This window comes from Capra hircus, chromosome 20 (genome assembly GCF_001704415.2).
Source record: "Capra hircus breed San Clemente chromosome 20, ASM170441v1, whole genome shotgun sequence".
Classification (NCBI taxonomy): Eukaryota; Metazoa; Chordata; class Mammalia; order Artiodactyla; family Bovidae; genus Capra; species Capra hircus.
In genome coordinates this window covers 31,310,142-31,331,634 of record NC_030827.1, presented here as the reverse complement: position 1 = coordinate 31,331,634, position 21,493 = coordinate 31,310,142, and the positions used below count along the sequence as shown (strand labels likewise).

At 39.8% G+C, this 21,493-nt stretch overlaps 1 protein-coding gene across 2 annotated transcripts; it reads right to left on the bottom strand.

Annotated features, from left to right (window-relative positions):
* On the bottom strand, positions 213-20,698 carry TMEM267 (transmembrane protein 267). Of its 2 annotated transcripts, XM_005694736.3 has the most exons (4): positions 19,466-20,698; positions 17,816-17,936; positions 5,495-5,882; positions 213-2,116 (listed from the first exon to the last, which is right to left on the bottom strand). In XM_005694736.3, exons 3-4 carry the CDS (start codon positions 5,804-5,806, stop codon positions 1,781-1,783), a joined length of 648 nt encoding a protein of 215 aa, XP_005694793.1. In that variant the 5' UTR covers positions 5,807-5,882; positions 17,816-17,936; positions 19,466-20,698; the 3' UTR covers positions 213-1,780. The 2 variants fall into 2 exon arrangements, with proteins under 2 accessions (XP_005694793.1, XP_013828253.1); XM_013972799.2 differs by lacking the exons at positions 17,816-17,936; positions 19,466-20,698 and adding an exon at positions 12,490-12,515.

The following is a 21,493-nucleotide window of genomic DNA, read 5'->3' as shown; positions in this document are numbered from 1 at the left end:
AAATGTTTCTGATGGTGGAGGTAGGAACAAAGATAAAGCCACACTTAAAATCTGAAGTTACTGTTTAAGCAAGGAGACATGGTCAAAGTGAGTTCCCACTCTAATGAAGTTAGGACAACCTCCAAAATGCCCAGGTGACATTCTTATTTAAGGCCCTATATTTTTATGATATTAATTTGTTTAATACAGAGAAGCAAAAAAAGGGAGAGTTGTGTAATTCAGTCAGAAAAATTACACAAGATAACTTTATTTCCATGGATTTCTGAAATCAAATGCTTTAAGAAAATCTCTACCTTAATCAATTTACCCCCACTATATAATGTATACTATTAAACCAACCAAATTGACACAGTAATTGCTCTGGAAAGACAAGAATGGATTGTAAGGGTGAATTATTTTATAAAATATAACAGATTGCAACCAATTAGTTAACAAGAAGAAGAAAAACTAAAGAGCCTGACCCTTTATAACAATTTATAGAACTCTGTTTAACTTAATAAGAAAAATCTGCTTTGGATAAGGCATTGCTTAATCACTTCATCACTTCATCACTTCTTAGAGATTAAGGCACAAAATCACCAGCATTACAAACAAACGTGTAAGAAAATCTGAAGACAGCAGCTGGTACAAATGCTACAAAAACAAAAACAGGTGCTTTGGGGGTACCTGTTATATCAAAGTAACATTAAACTGCAAATGTAAAGCTTACAGCAACTCAATTTTCCTTCTCCAATGAAGGTTAATTATTTTTAACAGAAGATCAACTTAAAGAACAGAGGAAAAAGCCAATCTCTTAATACTACCTTTTTTGGAAAAAAAAAAAAAATTGTCTGTCAGTATTAGGCAAATTTTTAAGAAATGACTTAGCTGGTATAGTATTTTAGAATAGCATATAAACAAATTGATAGCAACTAAAGCAATTTTAATGGCACATTCAGGAGCTTACATTTGAAATGACATTATTGGTTAGGTCCTTTTTTGTGAATTCGATGGTGATGGGTCAAGTATCAATATTTTGTAATGTTAACTTTAAACAAATATTTTGTTAAATTTAGTTATGTTTTCCAAAACAGTTAAAACTCCAACACATGAGATTTGACAGCAAAGATACTAAAAAATAATACTTCGGTAGAATCTTACTACAGCCAACAAATTATAATAATTCCCCAAAGTTATTTCTGAAACAATAATCTAGGTCTAACGCTATTGTCTTTTAAGAATATTATAAGTGCACTAAAGCAGTTTCTGGCAGTAGTCACAACTCACTAAAGCACTTGGCAAATGAGTCAGGATCAAAATATATAAAATGAGGAAACGTTAGCATTCATTATACATCTTATTCATAATCTCACTTACTTTGCCCATTTTCTTGTTTCAATATCTCAGAAAAACTTGGAGCCAAATAAAATGCTAACATTTCACAAATTAATCATCCTAAAATTTGAGCTGTTTTTCATCAGGAAATGAATTACCTTAAAGGCATATTTCCAGAAAACTTAGTTGGATGTTAATCTAATAATATTAGTAAAGCCAGATAAAGAAAAGAAATGATAAAATATACCACAGAGTGAGTGAAACTCTGATACTGCACTACAGTGTTATAGAAGAAAGGGATACAACAAATACAGATAATTTTTTAAGAAATGTACATGCCTCCTGAGCAAGAGGATTTAGGAATTATTATAATTACTATAAATACCTAACATGTGTTTTAAATTCACTTTAATGTTGGTTGTCATTGTCTCAACCAGTGGTTCTCAAAGACTGCCACGTGGTTATCTCACACATCAATATGAATTCCATGTTTTGAAGACATCATTTGTCTGGTCCCTGTGAAATACATAACGAATGAACAGATGTGAGGTAGAGATGATGTGATTATCACATAAAGCCAAAATGGCAAAGGAGAAGTTTTTCCAAATGGGCATATCCACAAGCCATGGCGAATTCCATCTCGGATGTGGTGTGAGGTCCAGGATATAAATAACATCCAGGGAAGAAAGCACCATGAGTCTTTGAGCTTGAAGAAGTGCATTGTAAACTTTAGGGTCAGAACCACAGTGGGTATCACGGTAGAACAGTGAAGGAAAGGGCGTCGTGGAAGACTCAGAGCAGCCTGCAGGGAGAAAGCGGTAGCTAGTATCATCTCCTTCTTGGCAAACAACACTTTATAGACGCTGCCTAACATCATAAGTATGTGTTTTCCTGCAGGCTACTGGAAATGCAAAGGGAACATTATCTATGTCACCTCCAAATACACTTTGCACTAAAAATGAAATCAAGATCTCAAGAACACGTAACTTTTTAAAGTTTCCTACTATGTGCTTAGAAAAGTCACAATACAATTTATATCCTAAATGTATGGTTAGAGTAAATTTGGAGTTTTAAAGAATTGTTTGGGGCCCTGCTGCTGCTGCTGCTGCTAAGTCACGTCAGTTGTGTCCGACTCTGTGTGACCCCATAGATGGCAGCCCACCAGGCTCCCGTCCTTGGGATTCTCCAGGCAAGAATACTGGAGTGGGTTGCCATTTCCTTCTCCAGTGCATGAAAGTGAAAAGTGAAAGTGAAGTTACTCAGCTGTGTCCGACTCTTTTTAACCGCATGGACTGCAGCCTACCAGGCTCCTCCGTCCATGGGATTTCCCAGGCAAGAGTATTGGAGTGGGTTGGGGCCTCTAAAAGCAATGAAAAAGTCTCACAATTGAATAAAATACGCTTCAATTAAACATAAAAAACTGTGAGGTATAGTTGATTTACAATGATATATTAATTTCAGGTATACAACATAGCTATACAATATTTTTATTGGTTATATTCCATTTAACATTGTTATAAAATATTGGTTATATTTCCTGCTCTGTATGTTGCATCTTTGTATTTTAATTATTTTATACTTCATAGTTTGTACCTCTTAATCTCTTTCTCCTATTCTGCCTCTCCCCTACTCCATTCTTCAATTAATAAATACATAAAGGGGAGTATTTTTGTTGTAACTATTTCATATTGGCCTTGAATACTTTCAAATTTATTTACAAAAGCATTACAAAGAGTGTATTATTTTAAACATGATTTGAAAGTAGCATTAAATAAACCAATAGAATCTCTAAACTATTGTAAAAATGTAATCAATATCTAAACAAATGCAAGTTTTTCAGGCTTAATTCATGAATGATCCATGGGAAACTCTTGGAGATGATGAAGGACAGGGAAGCCTAGCGTGCTGCAGTCCATGGTGTCGCAGAGTCAGACATGACTTAGCGACTGAACAACAACTTGCTAAACATCAATCAAAGAGTTTATTTATTCTACATTCTTATCCCTCTCCCTCCTCCATATTTTTAGTTGCCTATTTATATTTTGTCAAAACATAAAACATTTCTGCATTATGCCGTTTTAGTCTCCACCTCTGTTTTTAAGTTCCATGCTGTGCTGTGCTTAGCAGCTTAGTCATGTCCAACTCTGTGACACCATGGACTGCAGCCTGCCAGGCTCCTCTGTCCATGGGAATTCTCCAGGCAAGAATATGGCAAGGAGTGGGTTGCCATGCCCTCCTCCAGGGGAATCTTCCCAACCCAGGGATGGAACCCAGGTCTCCTGCATTGCAGGTGGATTCTTTACCATCTGAGCTATCAGGGAGCTACTGGAGTGAGTAGCCTACCCCTTCTCCAGGGGATCTTCCTGACCCAGGAATCAAACCAGGGTTTTAAATTCTATACTCACAGCATAACATGCTCCCCAGTAATAGGGTGGGATGGGGGCGCCTATGGTAGTCACTGCTTGGAGGAGAGCAACGGCCTCCTGTTGAGATGAATAGTAGTTATGCTCTGGATGTGTGGACAGATATTGACTATTTATATTAATAGTTTCTAAGGAAGAAACTTCCCTGGTGGTTCAGACAGTAAAGAGTCTGCCTGCAAGGCAGGAGACCCAGGTTCAATCCCTGGGTCGGGACAATCCCCTGGAGAAGGAAATGGCAGCCCACTCCAATATTCTTGCCTGGAAAATCTCATGGACAGAGGAGTCCACGGGGTAGCAAATAGTTGGACACAACCGAGCGACTAACACACATACACAAAGAGGAAACAAGATATTTCTGCTGCTTGCCTGATTTCTAAAATGTTCATGTAGAACCTTTATTCATAGATAAATAATAAAAGAAGGATATATCATAAAATCATAGAAGTAAAAATAGATCGGTCTTCCAAGGTTGCACCAGTGGTAAAGAACCCACCTGTAATACAGGAGACTTAAGAAATCCAGGTTCCATCCCTGGGTGGGGAAGATTCCCTGGAGAAGGGCATGGCAACCCACTCCAGTATTTTTGTCTGGAGAACCCCATGGACAGAGGAGCCTGGTGGGCTACAGTCCATAGGGTCACACAGTCAGATATGACTGAAGTGACAGCTTGCCCGCAAAAATAGGTAAATTCCTACCAGTCCTGCTCTAGGACATGATTTTTCCTGGTTCTGTTCTTCACTTACTTCATATCCTGTGCTAGTCAGAAGTATGTGAAATGCTGCTCCGATATTATTCAATTAGCATTTGTCTTATACTTGTGCCCTTGCTTACTGCATATGTCACTTACAGAAGCAGTTTGAGAGGCTCTGCAGGGCTGGAGAAAGCATGCATTCAGGAGGCTGTGTGCAGTTGATAACACCAGACACATGCCTTATGAAAGTAGTCAGGAGACAAATCTATGGGTGCTTCTCCACATTCTGATACCATGAGCTAATGGGAACAAGATTTAGGGGGTCTTAGTGTGCTAATGGGCTTTCCAGGTGGCTCAGCAGGTAAAGAAATTGCTTGCAATACAGAAGATGCTGGAGATATGGGTTTGCTTCCTGGGTTGGGACTATCCCCTAGAGGAGGGCACGGCAACCCACTTCAGTATTCCTGACTGGAGAATCCCATGGACAGAGGAGCCTGGCGGGCTACAGTCCATAGGTTGCAGAGAGTTGGACAGACTGAAGCAACTGAGCACAGCACAGTATAGAACTTAATCTTTCCTTCAAGACTTGGCTAATGGATAACCAACAATGTCCTAGTGTACAGCACAAGGAACTCTATTCAGTATTCTGCAATAAACCATAATGGAAAAGAATATTTAAAAAAGAATGTATATATATGTTTAACTGAACCACTTTGTTGTACAGCAGAAATTAACACAACATTCTAAATCAATTGTACTTGAATTAAAAAAAAAAAAAAGACTTGGTTAAAACATCTCCTATAAAGCCGGAATGGAACCCCTCAGTTACAATCATTGAACTTTGCTCTGGGCACATCCACAGCACTTTGTGATGTGATATAATGTGGTCAGTAGCATTCCTGAACCCTCAGGAAAGTGTTTGCTCAAAAAAATTGGATGAATGGGCTTTCTTGTTTTAAAATAAGGCTAATCTTCTCTAGCTCTAACTAAACTGATGCTATAAATATCAATATCATGGCGTCAAAGTAATCAAAGACCAGAAAAATTAAACATATATGCTTCTTACCTTTAAAGACATGGATCCAGATAGCAAAAAGTGGTCTATATCAATAAAAGAGGCTAAAAATCCAGCTAAAATGATTTCTCCAAAGTCAGTCTTCTTCCTGATTCCAATGACTATTGCCCATGACCACATGCCAATCACGCAGTGTACTGAATTATCTGAAAGTGCACGAAGCCAGGCATTTTGTTGAATTATGGGAAACTGAAGAAGTCTGTCAGCTACTGTGCAGAATAAGCCCAGACCAAGGCTGGAAAGAAGAGATTCAGTGCTGCACGACTGGAGTAGAGCATGAGTCTTCTCAGTCTCTGATGCCATTGCAAACAGTATGTCAGTACATGCTAAAAGCCATCACAAAACAAACAGCTTGTTCTTGTTTACATTCCCAGTCATCCTAAAATTGAAAGGAGAGAAAAATATTAATGAAGACTATGGGATGCCATATGATATGTAAATAAAAAAATTCCAGCAATAATTCTAGAAGTATAAAATCAAGTTGTAAACATTGGCATCTCTTCAACTGCTTGCTTAGTTTTGGCTGTGCTGGGCCCTCACTGCTGCCCAGGCTTTTCTCTGGCTGCGGTGAGTGGGGGCTACTCTCTAGCTGTGGTGCGCGGGGGCTACTCTCTAGCTGTGGTGCAGGGGTTTCTCATCGCGGTGGCTACTCTCGTTGTGAAACTCAGGCTCCAGGCACCTGGGCTTAGTTGCTCTGCAGCATGTAGAATCTTCCCGGACCAGGGATCAAACGAGTCCCCTGCATCGGCAGGTGGATTCTTATCCACTGTACCACCAGGAAAGTCCTTTTTTCTCTAACTGTTATCTGTAATTTCATTTTTTCCCCCCAGCTTTATTGAGATATAACTGATACACAGCACTGTGTAAGTTTAAGCTGCAGAATGTGATGATTTCATATACATATATGTCGTGAAATGATCACAATACAGTTAGCATATCCATTACTTCACATGGTTACCTTTGAGTGTATACAGTAAGAACATTTTATGATATACTGTCTTAGAAACTTTCAAGTATTGAAATAAATAGTATTTCTTAAGTTTATATATAATAAGCCACGTGGCCCAAAGAGAACAGATTAGCCTTGTAGGAACAACTGTTTAGATGGTAGCATGTATCAAGGGAAATTTAAGAAAACCTGCTGACAGATTAGTATTACTTTGAAGTCATCAAATCTTTCTCTCAGCAACGTGTACTACAGAGTAGTGGGCATCCACTCCAGCAACTGCTTTTCATACTTTTTCTGATAACCGCATCACCTTCCTTTGGGAAAAGTGCTCATCACAATACCCAGAGTCTGGAGCTGACCAATTAGAACTCCCTGCCTCCCTTACTAGTAGTAGTGGTTAAATAGCAATGACTAATTAGTAATAATTTTATAGTAGTGAATAGCAGTGATTAATCTGCTGATGAAAGTGATCCCAGCTAGGCCAACTGGACTCCTTATCAGAATTTTTCCAAGTGGAGCTGATGGAGAAAATTCCTTTACTTCTTATAGAGCATGGACTCCACTACATGGAAGAGCCTAGGAAAAAAGAATCATAAGGACATCAAGTCCTCAGGACCAATCTCTAAGGTTCTCAGAGCAGCCCTGGTTTCTGCAACTCACCTTTCACTTCTATGAGCTACTTCAGGATTTTCTCAATGAGTCCCCATTTCCTTACTATTATCTCTAACCAAAGGACCTTAACTGGCATAAAAAGGCAATCATAATTCTGAGTGCTCACCTGGCATACAATATTGAGGTCACTTATCAAGTTATTAATATTGTGTGATACCTGAAGTTTTTGATTTGTATTGTTGTGTCTAGTTCTGAGCATTAAAGACTAAATGATTTATTGAGAATGATTCAACTTCCATTCTGTAATAAAAACTATACATAGATCACTGTATATATTCTGTATCTATATATTCTAACAGTTTATAGAGAAATGCAAAACACCTAGAATAGGAAAACACCTTTAAAAATGTCTAAGTTGAAGGACTTGCATCATCTGACTTCAAGTCTTACTATAAAGTTACATAACCGAGAATGTGGTGCCATTATGAAGATGGACAAATATATCAGTGCAACAGAATAGAGAGTGGGTTCAAACAGATCCACACACATGGTCAACTGATTTTTGACAAATATGCAAAGGAAAGTCAATGGAGAAAAGACACTCCTTTCAACAAATGGTGCTATAACAACTGGATATCCATATGCAAAAATAATGAACCTCAATCCATACCTTCCTCCCTATATAAAAATTAACTCAAAATGGATCACAGTAAAAGTAAAACAAATCTATAAAACTTTTGGAAGAAAACACAGGAGGATATCTTTGTCCTTGGGTTATACAAAGAGTTCTTGGTAGCAGTATCAAAACTCCATTGTTTAAAAAAGTTAATAAATTGAGCTTCATTAAACTTAAGAACTTCTGCTCTTTGAAAGACAATGTTAAGAGAATTGAAACACAAGACATAGATCGGGAGAAAATATTTGCATATCTCGTATTTGATAAAGGATTTGTATACAGAATAAAGAATTCTCAAAACATGATAACAGAAAAACAGGCTGATACAAAGATGTATCAAAGATTTGAAAAGGTACTTTACAAAGATGATATACAAATGGTCAATAAGCACATGAAATATGCTCAACATCATTAATTATTAGGAAAATGGAAAGTAAAACCACAATGAGATTCCAAATGTAACTATCAGAATGGATAAGATTTAAGGCTGACCATTTCCAAATGTTGGCAAAATGTGGAGCGATCAGAACTCTCACACATTATTGATGGAAATGTAAAATGATACAACCACTTTCCAGTTTCTGAGAAAGTTAAACATACTCCTACCATATGACTCAGTCATTCCATTCCTAGGTATTTACCTAAGAGAAATGAGAGCAAACATCCACACAAAGACTTGCACATCAATGCACATAGCAGCTTTTTTTTTTTAACCTTTAGCTTCAAACTGGGAAAACCCAACTGGAGAAACAAAATATGGGGGGAAAAAAGCCTACAGTAAAAGCCCATAGGGTGCTTCCTAGGTGGCACTAGTGGTAAAGAACTCACCTGCCAATGCAGGAGCCCTAAAGAGATGCAGGTTCCATCCTTGGGTCAGGAAGATCCCTTGGAGGAGGGCATGGCAACCCACTCCAGTATTCTTGCCTAGAGAATCCCTTGGACTGAGGAGACTGGCGTACTATAGTCCATGGGGTCACAAAGAGTTGGACACGACTGAAGCGACTTAGCACAAAAACTTATAGAACTGTACAAAGAATGAACCCTAATGTAAACTGTGGACGTTAGTCAATAATAACATATCGATATTTATTAATTGTATCAAATGTGTGTGTGAAATGTAATGTATGTGCATGATCAGTTTTGTCCAATTCTTTGCAACCCAGTGGACGGTAACCTTCCTGGACTGACCCAGGAAGATCTGCGTCTCCTGCATTGCAGGCAGATGCTTTACCGCTGAGCCACAGGGGAAGCCAAACAAACATGCCACACTCTTGGAAAAAGTTAATAATAGGGAGAAATGTGTAGAGGAAGAATGGATATATGGGAATACTTTCTACGCTGCTCAATTTTTCTGTAAACCTAAAACTGTTATAAAACAAAGTATTTTTAAGAACCAAATAAAGTATGGGAAAATGTTATAATTGTTAAATTTAGGTAATGAATATACTTTAGTTCATTATACTCTACTTTTAAGTTTGAATTTCTTATCTAGAACTGTTTTTTTAAAAAGTACCTAGTATGATCCCACTTATATAAAATTCTAGAAAATGCAAGAAAGGAGGGGCAGGAAGGATTAAAAAGGAACATAAGAAAACTGGTAAGACAGATTCATTACTTCATTACCTTGACTGTGGTAACAGTTTCATGGTTCAGAGTTTCATAGCCACACCAAAATGTATCAAACCGCACATTTTAAATATATGCAGTTTATCATATGTCAATTATACTCCAATAAAGATGTTAAAAAGTTAGGAAAATATACTTTATTGTCAGTAACAATAGCAACCTTTCATGTAAGGAGCAATCTGAAAACAAGGAAGAGATTATGGAAATAAAAAACCTGACTGCCCAAATAAAAAGTCAAAACAAGCAACTCATAGTAAAATGAATGCTTCAAAAAACACAATTAATAAAAATACATTCAAAGAATTTTCTAAAAGCTTGAGGGAGAAAAAAAAAAAAAGGACAAAGAGTTGGACATTGCCCTCGTGGTCCAGTGGCTAATACCCCATGCTCCCAATGTAGGGGGCCCAGGTTTAATCCCTGGTCAGGGAACTAGTGGAAAAGGAAACGGCACCCCACTCCAGTACTCTTGCCTGGAAAATCCCATGGACGGAGGAGCCTGGTAGGCCTTAGTCCCTGGGGTCGTGAATAGTCGGACACGACTAAGCAACTTCACTTTCACTTTTCACTTTCATGCATTGAAGAAGGAAATGGCAACCCACTCCAGTGTTCTTGCCTGGAGAATCCCAGGGACGGAGGAGCCTCATGGGCTGCCGTCTATGGGGTCACACAGAGTTGGACACGACTGAAGCAACTTAGCAGCAGCAGCAGCAGCAGGGAACTAGATCCCACATGCTGCAACTAAGATCCTGAGCAGCCAAAAATATAAAAATAATAAACATTAAAAAATAAAGATAAAATCCTTAAGACCCAAAACAGCAACAACAGTTACCCGCAAAAGAAACAGAGTGTAATTTACCCCAACACTGAACACTGTGGGACAATTACAGAGCTCTGAGAGAACAGGACTATAACAGGGACTCTAAACGTAACTAAATCATAGCATCTATGTGACAACTGTGAATTTTAAGATTTTTGCCTTAGAAATTATAATACTTATATACAATTTTTTGGGAAAAAATAATCAAGGAGCAGGTTTTTAAAATTTTTATGGGAAGAAGAGAAAAACACAGAAAACTTGCTCAATATAGCAAAGTAGAAAAGTAAACTATCAAGACAATTTTACTCCCAGCCTCACATACCAAAAAAAAAAAAAAAAAAAAAAAGGAAACAAACACGTCAAACACAAATACTATAATAGATGTGAATGTATTAAATTTCTCTATAAAGAGACAGCTTGGAAAAGAAAGAAACATCTATTAAGTTACTGTTCATAAGAAAACATCTCAAACAAAAAGTCTCAGCAATACTGAAAATAAAGAGCTGAGAAAATATCTAGAAAACACAAACAAAATTAAGCAGCAGTGGTATTAGGCTGGGGCAAAAGTAACTGTAGTTTTACATTGTTAAACTTTGCCATTTGATGTTGGAATACACTCTTAAATGTGGTTATGTTATATACCATTTTAATGTACATTTCTCGCTTTGTTTTTCACCAATGACTTATTACTTGCTGTTTATTTTACATTTATTTTAGACTATGGAAATGATGTTAGACAAAAAGCAAATTTGAGTGATTTTTAAAATCGAGTTCCAAATGGGTCATAAAGCAGCAGAGACAACAAGTAACATCAACACATTTGGCCTAGGAACTGCTAACGAACGTACAGTGTAGTTCAAGAAGTTTTGCAAATAAGACTAGGGCCCTGAAGCCAAGGAGCATAGTGACCGGTCATCAGAAGTTGACAGTGACCAACTGAGAGCTACCATCAAAGCTGATTCTCTTACAATTACGTGAGAAGTTGCTGGAGAACTCAACATCAACCATTCGACAGCTGTTTGGCATTTGAAGCAAATTGAAAAGGTAAAAAATCCCAATAAAGTGGGTGGCCTCAAGAGCTGGCCAAAAAAAAAAAAAAAAAAAAACCAACACCATCATTTTGAAGTGTTGTCTTCTTTTATTCTATGCAACAACAACAAACCATTTCTCAATCAGATTGTGACCTGCAAGGAAAAGTGGATTTTTTAATGAAAACCGGTGGCAACAAGCTAAGCAGCTAGACAGAAAAGAAGCTCCAAAGCACTTTCAAAAGCCAAAGTTGCACCAAAAAAACGGTCATGGTCACTGTTTGGTGGTCTGCTGCCAATCTTATCCACTATAGCTTTCTGAATCCCAGCAGAACCATTACCTTTGAGAAGTATGCTCTGGTTGTGGATGCTAAGTATTTGTTGAATGAATTAATGAAAATTCATCATACACTGTATCTATTATCCACTAGGTATTGCCTAGTAAATGCTTAAATGGCATTTAGGAAAATGCAGCATTTTTTCCTGGAAATCTCCATTTTTAGCAAGTGTGAATACCAGGTAATTCTTATGTTCACTAAACATTAAGAATTGGTAGGTTATAAGAAACCAAAATGAATGAAAACCAAGAAACATTACCTTTAAAGTCAGACACAGTACAGCTATTATAATACTGTTCTGGCATTTCTAATCAATGCGATGAAGCAAGCAAGTGTTGACTTAAAAAACAGTCACAGGGTAAAAGTTGAGAGTTACGCTTTATTTGGTGGGGATTTTTAGGACTTCAAGCCCAGGAGATGGGCATCTCAAGTAATCCTGTGAGAACAGCTAGGCTTGAGGAAGAGAGGGGCGGAGCCAGGTTATATAGAAGTTTTACAACAAACGGCAGGTAGTCTGAACATCAAAAGATTACTGTTAGTTAAACCAGATATTCCAACTTAAGGAATTTAGTGCTTTTCTATGTTTGAGAACATGCAAGAGTCTGGGCTCACTGAAATCATTCATTTGCATCGCAGCAATCCTGGGCCAGTATCCTGTGTTTTTCACATCTTGAGGTCTCTTGAGCTGACTCTAGGGAGTGGCTGCAATCTGATGGGTATGAGGTTGCAGGTATTCTTCTCTTTCCTGAGTTCCTTTAGGGCTCAGGAATTCACAGTGGAGAATGGAACGGATGATGACTGTGAAATCCTTGTTTACTGGCAGAAAATACTCCATTTCTTGGGGCTTCCATCTGCCTGCAATGCAGGAGACCAGGGTTCGATCCCTGGCTCAGGAAGACCCCCTGGAGTAGGAAATGGCAACCCACTCCGGTATGCTTACCTGGAGAATTCCAGGGACAGAGGAGCCTGGTGGGCTACAGTCCATGGGGTCACAAAGAGTCGACACAACTGAGAGACAAACACTTTTACTCCTTTTCTCAGAAGAGATAGAGGGAGGGAGAGTGAAAATGTATCATTACCCTCCTCAGGAAGAAAAAGACAATTACATTAATTTGTAAGTGAAATGACTGCCTATTCAAGATAATACATTGAAAACTGTGAGAATTTAGAGCTTCTTAGATCTCGCTAGTGGTAAAGAACCTGCCAGTCAATGTAGGAGACAAAAGAGATGGGTTCGATCCCTGGGTCGGGAGGATCCCTTGGAGGAGGGCATGGCAACACACTCTAGTATTCTTGCCTGGAGAAACCCATGAAGAGAGGAGCCTGGCAAGCTACAGTCTATAGGGTTGCACAGAGTAGGACACAACTGAAGCAAAGTAGCCTATCCTAGAATTTAAGTTGCAAAAGGTGGCTAATTCAAGATAAATTATACCAGCAATAATCGTAAGGGGAAAGTGCAGGAAAATGAACATTCATAACAGCAATAAAAACTCAAATATCAAGGATAAACAGATAATGCACCACACGTGAAGAAAATGACAGAACTATATTATGTTAATTAGCTTTGTAGAGCTCTGTGGCTTTGTGCTATGTTCCAGCTAAGCTGGAAGTACACTTCCCAGAACCCCCTTCCTCGGATGTGTAGTGCCGTCTGTAGGAGACCCTGTACATGGAACTTGGAAAGCAGAAGTGAAGCAGCAGCCATATTTTTAAACTCTGAAGGTTGGTGCTAGACACACTGTGGAGGTTTCATGTGTTGTTGCTGATCTGTCAGCTCACCTTGCTTGCGTGAGCAGGCTAGGTAGGCCTGCAGTTCCTTCAACTCCCACCATATCTTCCTTCACCCTCTCCAAGTCCTGGGCCTCTTCTGCAGGTCACCCACAGCATCGAAACTAAAGCCGGTGAGAGGCCAATGCAGATTGCAATGTCCTTGTTCTCACCACATCCACCTTCCCGTCCCAGCTGTCTAGCTGACATGCTTCAGGCCCAAAAACAGACTCAGAGGCAACTGCCTGCTCTCCCAGTCCCTACAGTTACAGGTCTTTCTTATTCATTGGCATGCAAAGTGGTTTTGCTTCTTTGATGGAACTTCACTGATAACAAGAGCCAGACCACTTTACTGAGTAAGAAGACAACATGGATGGTATTACTGTCCTCATATTAATCTATAAATTTAATCTACCTCTAATCAAAATCATAACAGGGGTTTTCTTTTAGCAGCTTCACAGACTGTTTTCAGACTGGCATTCAACATCAGGTGGTGCTAGTGGTAAAGAACCTACCTGCCAATGCAGGAGACATGAGAGAAGCAGGTTTGATCCCTAGGTTGGGAAGTACCCATGGAGAAGGAAATGGCAACCCACTCCAGTATTCTTGCCTGGAGAATTCCATGGACAGAGGAGCCTGGCGGGCTACAGTCCATTGGATTGCAAGGACATGACTGAATAGACTTAGCAAGCAAACTTGCAAAAGAAGAGTGATGTGAACACTGAAAGGTGAACACAAAATCTGAGACAGATCAAGTGTGTGTTTGCAGAAGGGGGAAATGTATGTACCATTCCAAATTGGTAAGGAACAATTATTATTTTACTCAGATCCTATGTCAGTTAGGTTTCTTAAGTACATGGAACAGAAAGCAGTCTGGCAATAAAAGTAAAAAGCATTTATTAAAAGGATATTGGGAAATCACAGACTTGCCAGGTTTCAAGAAACAAGTTTCAAACTATAACTCAAGCACCTCAGTGCACATGACACCAGACACTTGCAGTGAAGACCTCCCTGCCCCTGAACCCAGCTTACATTGCTTAACCCATCACCAGATATTATCACTGGCATTGCTGCTAGTTCTGCCTCATCTGCTGCTGTTATAAAAAAATTCTTGGAGTTCTGTTTCTTTGCTCTCAATACAAAAGCCAGAGTTGGGCACTGCCTGGGCCTAGATCACATGCCCATTCCCGAGCTGCAAGGGAGGTTGGAAAAGATAGTATTTGGCCTTTTCCGCATAACTAGTAGAAAGTGGTTCTTTTCTCCTTCTACATGCGTTAGAAGAGGAATCTCAAATATATACTATACTGAGCAGGATAATGACCAGTCTGCCATGGTAATGGGTTCTGTTACAAAAGGTTTTAATTGCTAAGTGGTCCTGAAAAGGCAATCATCAGGTGAAACCTGTGACTGGATCATCTGCACAATGCTCATTTTTAAATGGCAGAGTTGTTTAAACCACTTTAGATTTCAAAATGTCACATTCACACGGATTAGAGTGTTATATTAATAATACAGATCATTTCTCTGGTTAAATTAAGAGAGGGAATCAGTTTGACTGACTAGCTGCCTGGAAATTTTCCATGGTCAAGTGAGCTTTTGTAATCAGTTTGGTACCAAATTTGGGATATTTACATGAACTTGTAAACAGACTTCTACATAGTCCAGCTGGCTAGACTTTTTTTTTTTTAATTTTTTGGCTATTTTATTTTTTTATTTTTTTTATTTTGGCTAGACTTTTAGAGAGGAGCTCAAAAGTATTTTAAAAATACTGATAGACACTATTGTATAAAAATGTAAACTGTATGGCAAAGTTAAAGACTAATACATGCAGGAAATTTAGAAAATTTATGATGGAGAAAGATATGAAGCCTTACTTTACAAAGAGTTTTTAAGATTAACGGGAAGATGGGACGGCCCAGTGGTTAAGAATTCGCCTTGCAGTCCACGGGATGCAGGTGCAGTCCCTGGTCAGGGGGAACTGAGGTCCCACATGCCACAGGGAAACCACGCTCACGCGCCACAACTGCTGAGTCCGTGCGCTTTGGAGCCCGCACACCACACACAGCTAGAGTCTGTGAGCCACAACGCAAGACCCCACATGACACAATGAAGACCCTGAGCGCTGCAACTAAGACCTGATGTAGCCAAATAAAGAAGAAAAGAAGATTAACAAAAAGAAAAAATAAGTATCTCAATGATAACATGCCTATGTCTAAGAAAAGGCAATTTGGAGAAGAAGGAAATACAAAGATCAAGAGAAGTATTAAAATATTTCAACTTTATTGGTAATCAATTGAATTTAATTTAAAACAATGAGATTTCAATCTAAGATTGACAAAAGATCACTAATGATCTGTTAGTGATGGGGAAATGATCACTTTATTATAATAGAGTATCAGCAGTTGTATAAATCGGCATAACTTTTCTCAAACAATTTGACAATATGTACCAAAAATGATTAATTAAATGAGCAAACACTTTTGACTCAGCATTTCCATTTCTACAAAATTATCCTAAGAAACTAATTAGATATATATAGAGTTACATGTGGATGTTCAGCATGGCATTGTTTATAAGGAAAAGTTAGAAACTATATGTCCAAAATACAGGACTACTGAAATAAATTCCATATTATTATGCAGTCATTAAAAAATACTTATTCACAATTTACTGACATACTAGATATTAAAATTTTAAAGGTATCCTATAAAATAATACATAAAATATTACATTTTTGTTAAAAATATGTACATCATGTAAAAAATCAGGGAGACTGTTTATTCGACTGGTGGGCTTACATGTGATTATTTTTTTCCTTTCTTTGATTTCCCCCAAATTTTCAATATCTATCATGAACACAAAACCAATAAAACTCCTTTGAAAAGTTAGTTAGAATTAATTAAACTCAGACCACAATTTTAAACGCAGCTTCATAAAAGTGTAATTTTTTAAAATGCAGAAATATATATATAGCATTATACATGTTAATAAAAATATTAGGCTATACAACATTAAAAAACAATAATAAACATGAATAAAGTTGTATGCGTGCATGCATGCTGTCACTTCAGTTGTGTCCAACTCTGTGTGACCCTATGGTCTGTAGCCTGCCAGGCTCCTCTGTCCACGGGATTCTCCAGGTAAGAATACTGGAGTGGACTTCTATGATCTCCTTTAGGGGATCTTCCCAACCCACGGACTGAACCTGTGTCTCTTACATCTCCTGCAATGGCAGGCAGGTTCTTTATCACTAGTGCCAACTGTGAAGGTGTAAAGTTGTATGTAAATCTCGTAAGTCCAATTTATAGTGTAATATAAAAATAATGTATTTACATTTATGTATTGGTTGGCACACGAAGTCTGTATGAAAGATTTCTATATCTCTAAATGAAATAAATTTATGAAGATTCCATTAGTATTTTTAATTAATTTAAATTATTATTTAATTTAAATAATTTAATTAATAGTGTGAAGAATACTTGCTTTGTAGAGAACAGCTATTTTGTTAATGATATTGGACCCTAATACAATCCTCAGATTCTTTTGTTGTTTAGTCCCTTAGTCAGGTCTGACTCTTTTGTGACCCCCTCATGGACTACAGCCCACCAGGCTCCTCTGTCCATGGGATTTCCCAGGCAACAATACTGAAGTAGGCTGCCATGTCCTTCCTCAGAGGATCTTCCCAATTCAGGGATTGAACTCTTGTCTCCTGCATTGGCAAGCAGATTCTTTACCACTGAGTCATCAGGGAACCCCCCTCAAATTCTTAGTCATTTTCAAAAATGAAAATTGTTCCCTAAAGCACAAATATTGAGTTATAGTCTACAGATTCTTCCAGGATTAGGAAATAATGATTTCAAGGTATTTTCAACCAAGAGATACAACCAAAATGCAAAAGAGACCTCCAAGGTCATAATCCTTCCTATATACCTTAAGATTTATAGCTCCATAAGTCATGAATCATTTGTATCTACTTTGCAAAGTAAGCATTTGACATCTGAATGGATAAAGAAGTCAATGTGTTTAAAGGCTCAGTATATAGAAAGTTTATAAAATATTCCTTGAACCAAAGATAATGTCATTATCCACTTAGCTGGATGGAAACTGGGACACACAAAGCTTGAATTAATGACCAAGCCAGAGATGTGCCACAGCATCAAACAATATCCCCCTCCTTCAGTAAGCTGTGGCCTGTAAATTAGCCCTAAGGAGAAAGGCGGCCAGTCAGGTGGATGAGTGCGAGGAGAACGTAGGCTGGGCACAGTATGCAGAGTCCTAACGGAACAGCTCTTCTGCCACTCAGACTTTGCTTCCATATGCATTTAATTACAGATTCACTGTCAAATCTCATCCCAGAAAGCACACAGAAATAAAAGGTCATCATCCACCTAACTGCAAATTGCATGATGTCTCTGTAAAGTCATTTCATGACATTCATCTTTTTTTCACTCACTAAACAATTTTCACACCATCAATAAATATATTTAAATGTTACTCACCATATACTTTACTTGAGTTCAGATACAAAAATGATCAGGTAGCTAATGAAGTGTCATGACCAAAATGAAACAAGAAAAGATCACTTAAAGTATTTAGATGATGATCCAAATTTAAAGTGATCTGAAAAAGAAAAAATTGTTTACAAAATAACTATATAGTAGTTTATGAATGGGAACGGATACACATAACAGGGTAGCACAAATCGCATTTTAAATGGAAGGTATAAGCAGCTTGCTTGATGAGAGAGGAATAAAAAGCACACTTGAGTAAACTCCGAAACAGATCCTTCAGCCGCAGTCAAGCCTTCAGATGCCTGCAGCCCTGCCAACATCTAGAACTGCAACTTTGAGACCCTGAGCAGAACCACCAGCTAAGTCTCTTCCAAAAGTCCTGGCCCAAATATACAGTGAGGTAGCAACTGTTTACTCTTTTAAGTCTCTAAGCTTTGGGGTAATTTGTTTTGCAGCATGGATAGCTAAAATAGTAGTTTCTCTTTTCAAGTAAGGTATAATTATGGCCCCAGAAACACACAACTTGAACATCTATTCCACTGCAACTACTGGTGCAGATGTATAGAAGATTCTGGGTATGAGAAATTTAATAGGTGTACTTCCTCTTACTATCTCTGATTAGAACACTCAGTCCATGGGGTCGCAAAGAGTGATGCGGTCCATGGGGTCGCAGAGTCTGACATGATTAAGCGACTGAACTGAGAACACCCAAGTGTCCCATTTTTCATTTCCCTTCCAGTTTCCCCACTTCCTGCTCCTCCCCCATAAATAGAATGGGCTCTAGAACCTCTTAAACTGTAAAATAGCTTAACGTTTATTTTACATATTCACTTTTGTTGGGCAAGTTCATTACAAGAATTGTAATTTTCTTTTAAACTTGTCATGCATGAAGCTAATGTGCTCAAGGTGTTTAATAGGTCATTATACTAATACAAGGGGGAAGCAAGTTAGCAATCCTCAGCCTGTGAACTAAAGATATTATTTGTAATGATACCTGCCATAACAGCCAGTTACCCAGATCATCAATTTCCATGACTTGCAGGAGACACTTTCTGCAACAGCCAAACTCTACCACACACCATCTCCATTACAGTATAATGCCATCAACAATGGGGCCTTCAGGGCTTCCCAGGTGGCGCTAGTGGTAAAGAACTCGCTTGCTAAACCAGGAGACACACGAGATACAGGTTCAGTCTCTGGGTCAGAAAGATCCTCTTAAGACACGGCAACCCACTCCAGCATTCCTGCCTGGAGAATCCCGTGGACAGAGGAGCCTGGCAGGCTACAGTCCAAGGGGTCGCACAGAGCCGGACACGACTAAGCGACTAAGCACTTGAGCCGGGGGCGCATTAAGGGCCCTCAAGCCCGGTAAGGATGGCAAGCGGCAACGCAGGCAAGAGCGCCGGCACCCCGCCCAGACCCAAGGAAACGCAAGGGGCGCGGAGCTTAGGTGAGGGCTGGACGCCTATGGGACCTAGAAGGCGCGACAAAGCCGAAGGGCTCCGGGCCACTGCCGGTCGAGCACATTCCACCTACTCCCGGGTCCCATGCGCCTGCCGCCCCGGCACGCCTTCCCCACCGGGAACCTGGATCTTCTAGACTTTCAGATTCAAGTGGTCCCCGCTTCCGGCCTCCCACCTCAGGACGCAGTTTCGCGGCGTCCATACAGTCTGTTCGTCGCTGAGGACCAAAAGCAACCACCATCTGCTCCGCCTGCTGAAGCAAGCCTGCGACGCGAACGGCGGCCCCGCCCCCGTATACCCCCTCCACCCTCCTGTCGGTACCATAGAGATGCCGGCCGCAGGCCAGAGCGGTTACATCACCGCCCGGCTACACTGTTACGGAAGCCGAGAGGACGCCGGGATACTGGTTCCATCCCCTCCGACTGGAACGCTACTTGAGTGTTCGTTAGCCGCGAGGGTGGGTATCTCGTTGTTAACCTCGAAAGTCGTGCTTCCCAAAAGGAGACACTTGGGGCAATGGGGTGGGAAGTGAAAAGTGCCTTATTGGTTTCCGTCTTCAACATGAGGATTCGTTTTCGGCTTAGCCGGAGATGTCCACAGCCCACCCAAGCTGCGGCGGGAAGCGGGGACACATAATTAACCTCACCAAATGTGGGAAGCGTGGCCTTAGACGCTTGAGCTCGGAGACACCGGCTGTCCCGGATGTATTGAGATGTTTCCGATTTCTTGCAAGGGATCCTTTACGGCTGGCGTAGTAGTTTATCACTCCGCGAGACCGCGCGACTTTGCAGGCCTGAAGCTCTTTTGCGGCGCTCCACCGCCCCCTTGGGGAGTTCTTGATAGTTACTCTGCGTTTGTACAGTGGACTTTGGGGGCCGCTCCTTGTGGTCGACAGTGACAAGGCTAGAAGGCTTAATCGTGACTGTTAATTCCCCCGGGTTGAAAGAGACAACATAAAGGGTAGCTTGACCTTGATTAACTGGGCTGACAAGGTGCAGGTGTTTAGTAGGTCTGACCAGTTCCCATCCCGACTCCCTGCCTTGAGAGTGGTGGGTGCTCTCCAAGCACCAAGGAGACATCTAGCTTGACATTTGACCCTAGGAAGTACTGGCCCAAAAGAGGGGACTCAGAGGAAAATTTCTTTCTCCTTCTTACCTACTTTCTCAAAACAAGTGTTGGATGTAGTGCAAGGGTAGCAGTGGGATTGTATCAATACCAATATATAGTTGAAGGAGACGGTAGAAAATTGGAATCTTCCATCTCAAGCAAACTTCTAGGTCTCTCACAGATCCTTAAGGTGTGGCTCAGTTTTTGCTATAGAAGTTTACATTGCTTGACACACGCTTCAGTTCAGTTCAGTCGCTCAGTCGTGTCCCACTCTTTGCGACCCCATGAATTGCAGCACTCCAGGCCTTCCTGTCCATCACCAACTCCCGGAGTTCACTCAAACTCACGTCCATGGAATAGGTGATGCCATCCAGCCGTCTCATCCTCTGTCGTCCCCTTTTCCTTCTGCCCCCAATCCCTCCCAGCATCAGAGTTTTTTCCAATGAGTCAACTCTTCGCATGAGGTGGCCAAAGTACTGGAGTTTCAGCTTTAGCATCATTGCTTCCAAAGAACACCTAGGACTGATCTCCTTTAAGATGGACTGGTTGGATCTCCTTGCAGTCCAAGGGACTCTCAAGAGTCTTCTCCAACACCACAGCTCAAAAAGCATCAGTTCTTCCGCGCTCAGCTTTCTTCACAGTCCAACTCTCACGTCCATACATGACTACTGGAAAAACCATAGCCTTGACTAGACGGACCTTTGTTGGCAAAGTGATACTCTTGGTTTTGAGCTAATGGGAATGACTCAGCTGAGGGAGGAAATTATACATATTTAACCTGCACAGCTTAAAAGCTTATTAAACATATTTATCACTGAATACATTAACCACAGTGCTTTTAGTCATGTTACGGAGTTTTCTGTCTGAATGCAATAACAATTTGGCATTACCCTTATGGCAGCATGGGTACATGTCTTACTATAGTCGAGGCTTTCTGGAGTTATTTAGGGACAACATAGATGGTTTCCTGCGACCAAAATGGAACTGTTATTTCTGTGGTCAGTCTACTGCCCAAAGGGGCTATTCATTTACACACACAGAGTGTTCCCAACATGCCAGACACTATGCTTGTTAATAAGACTATAAAATAACATTA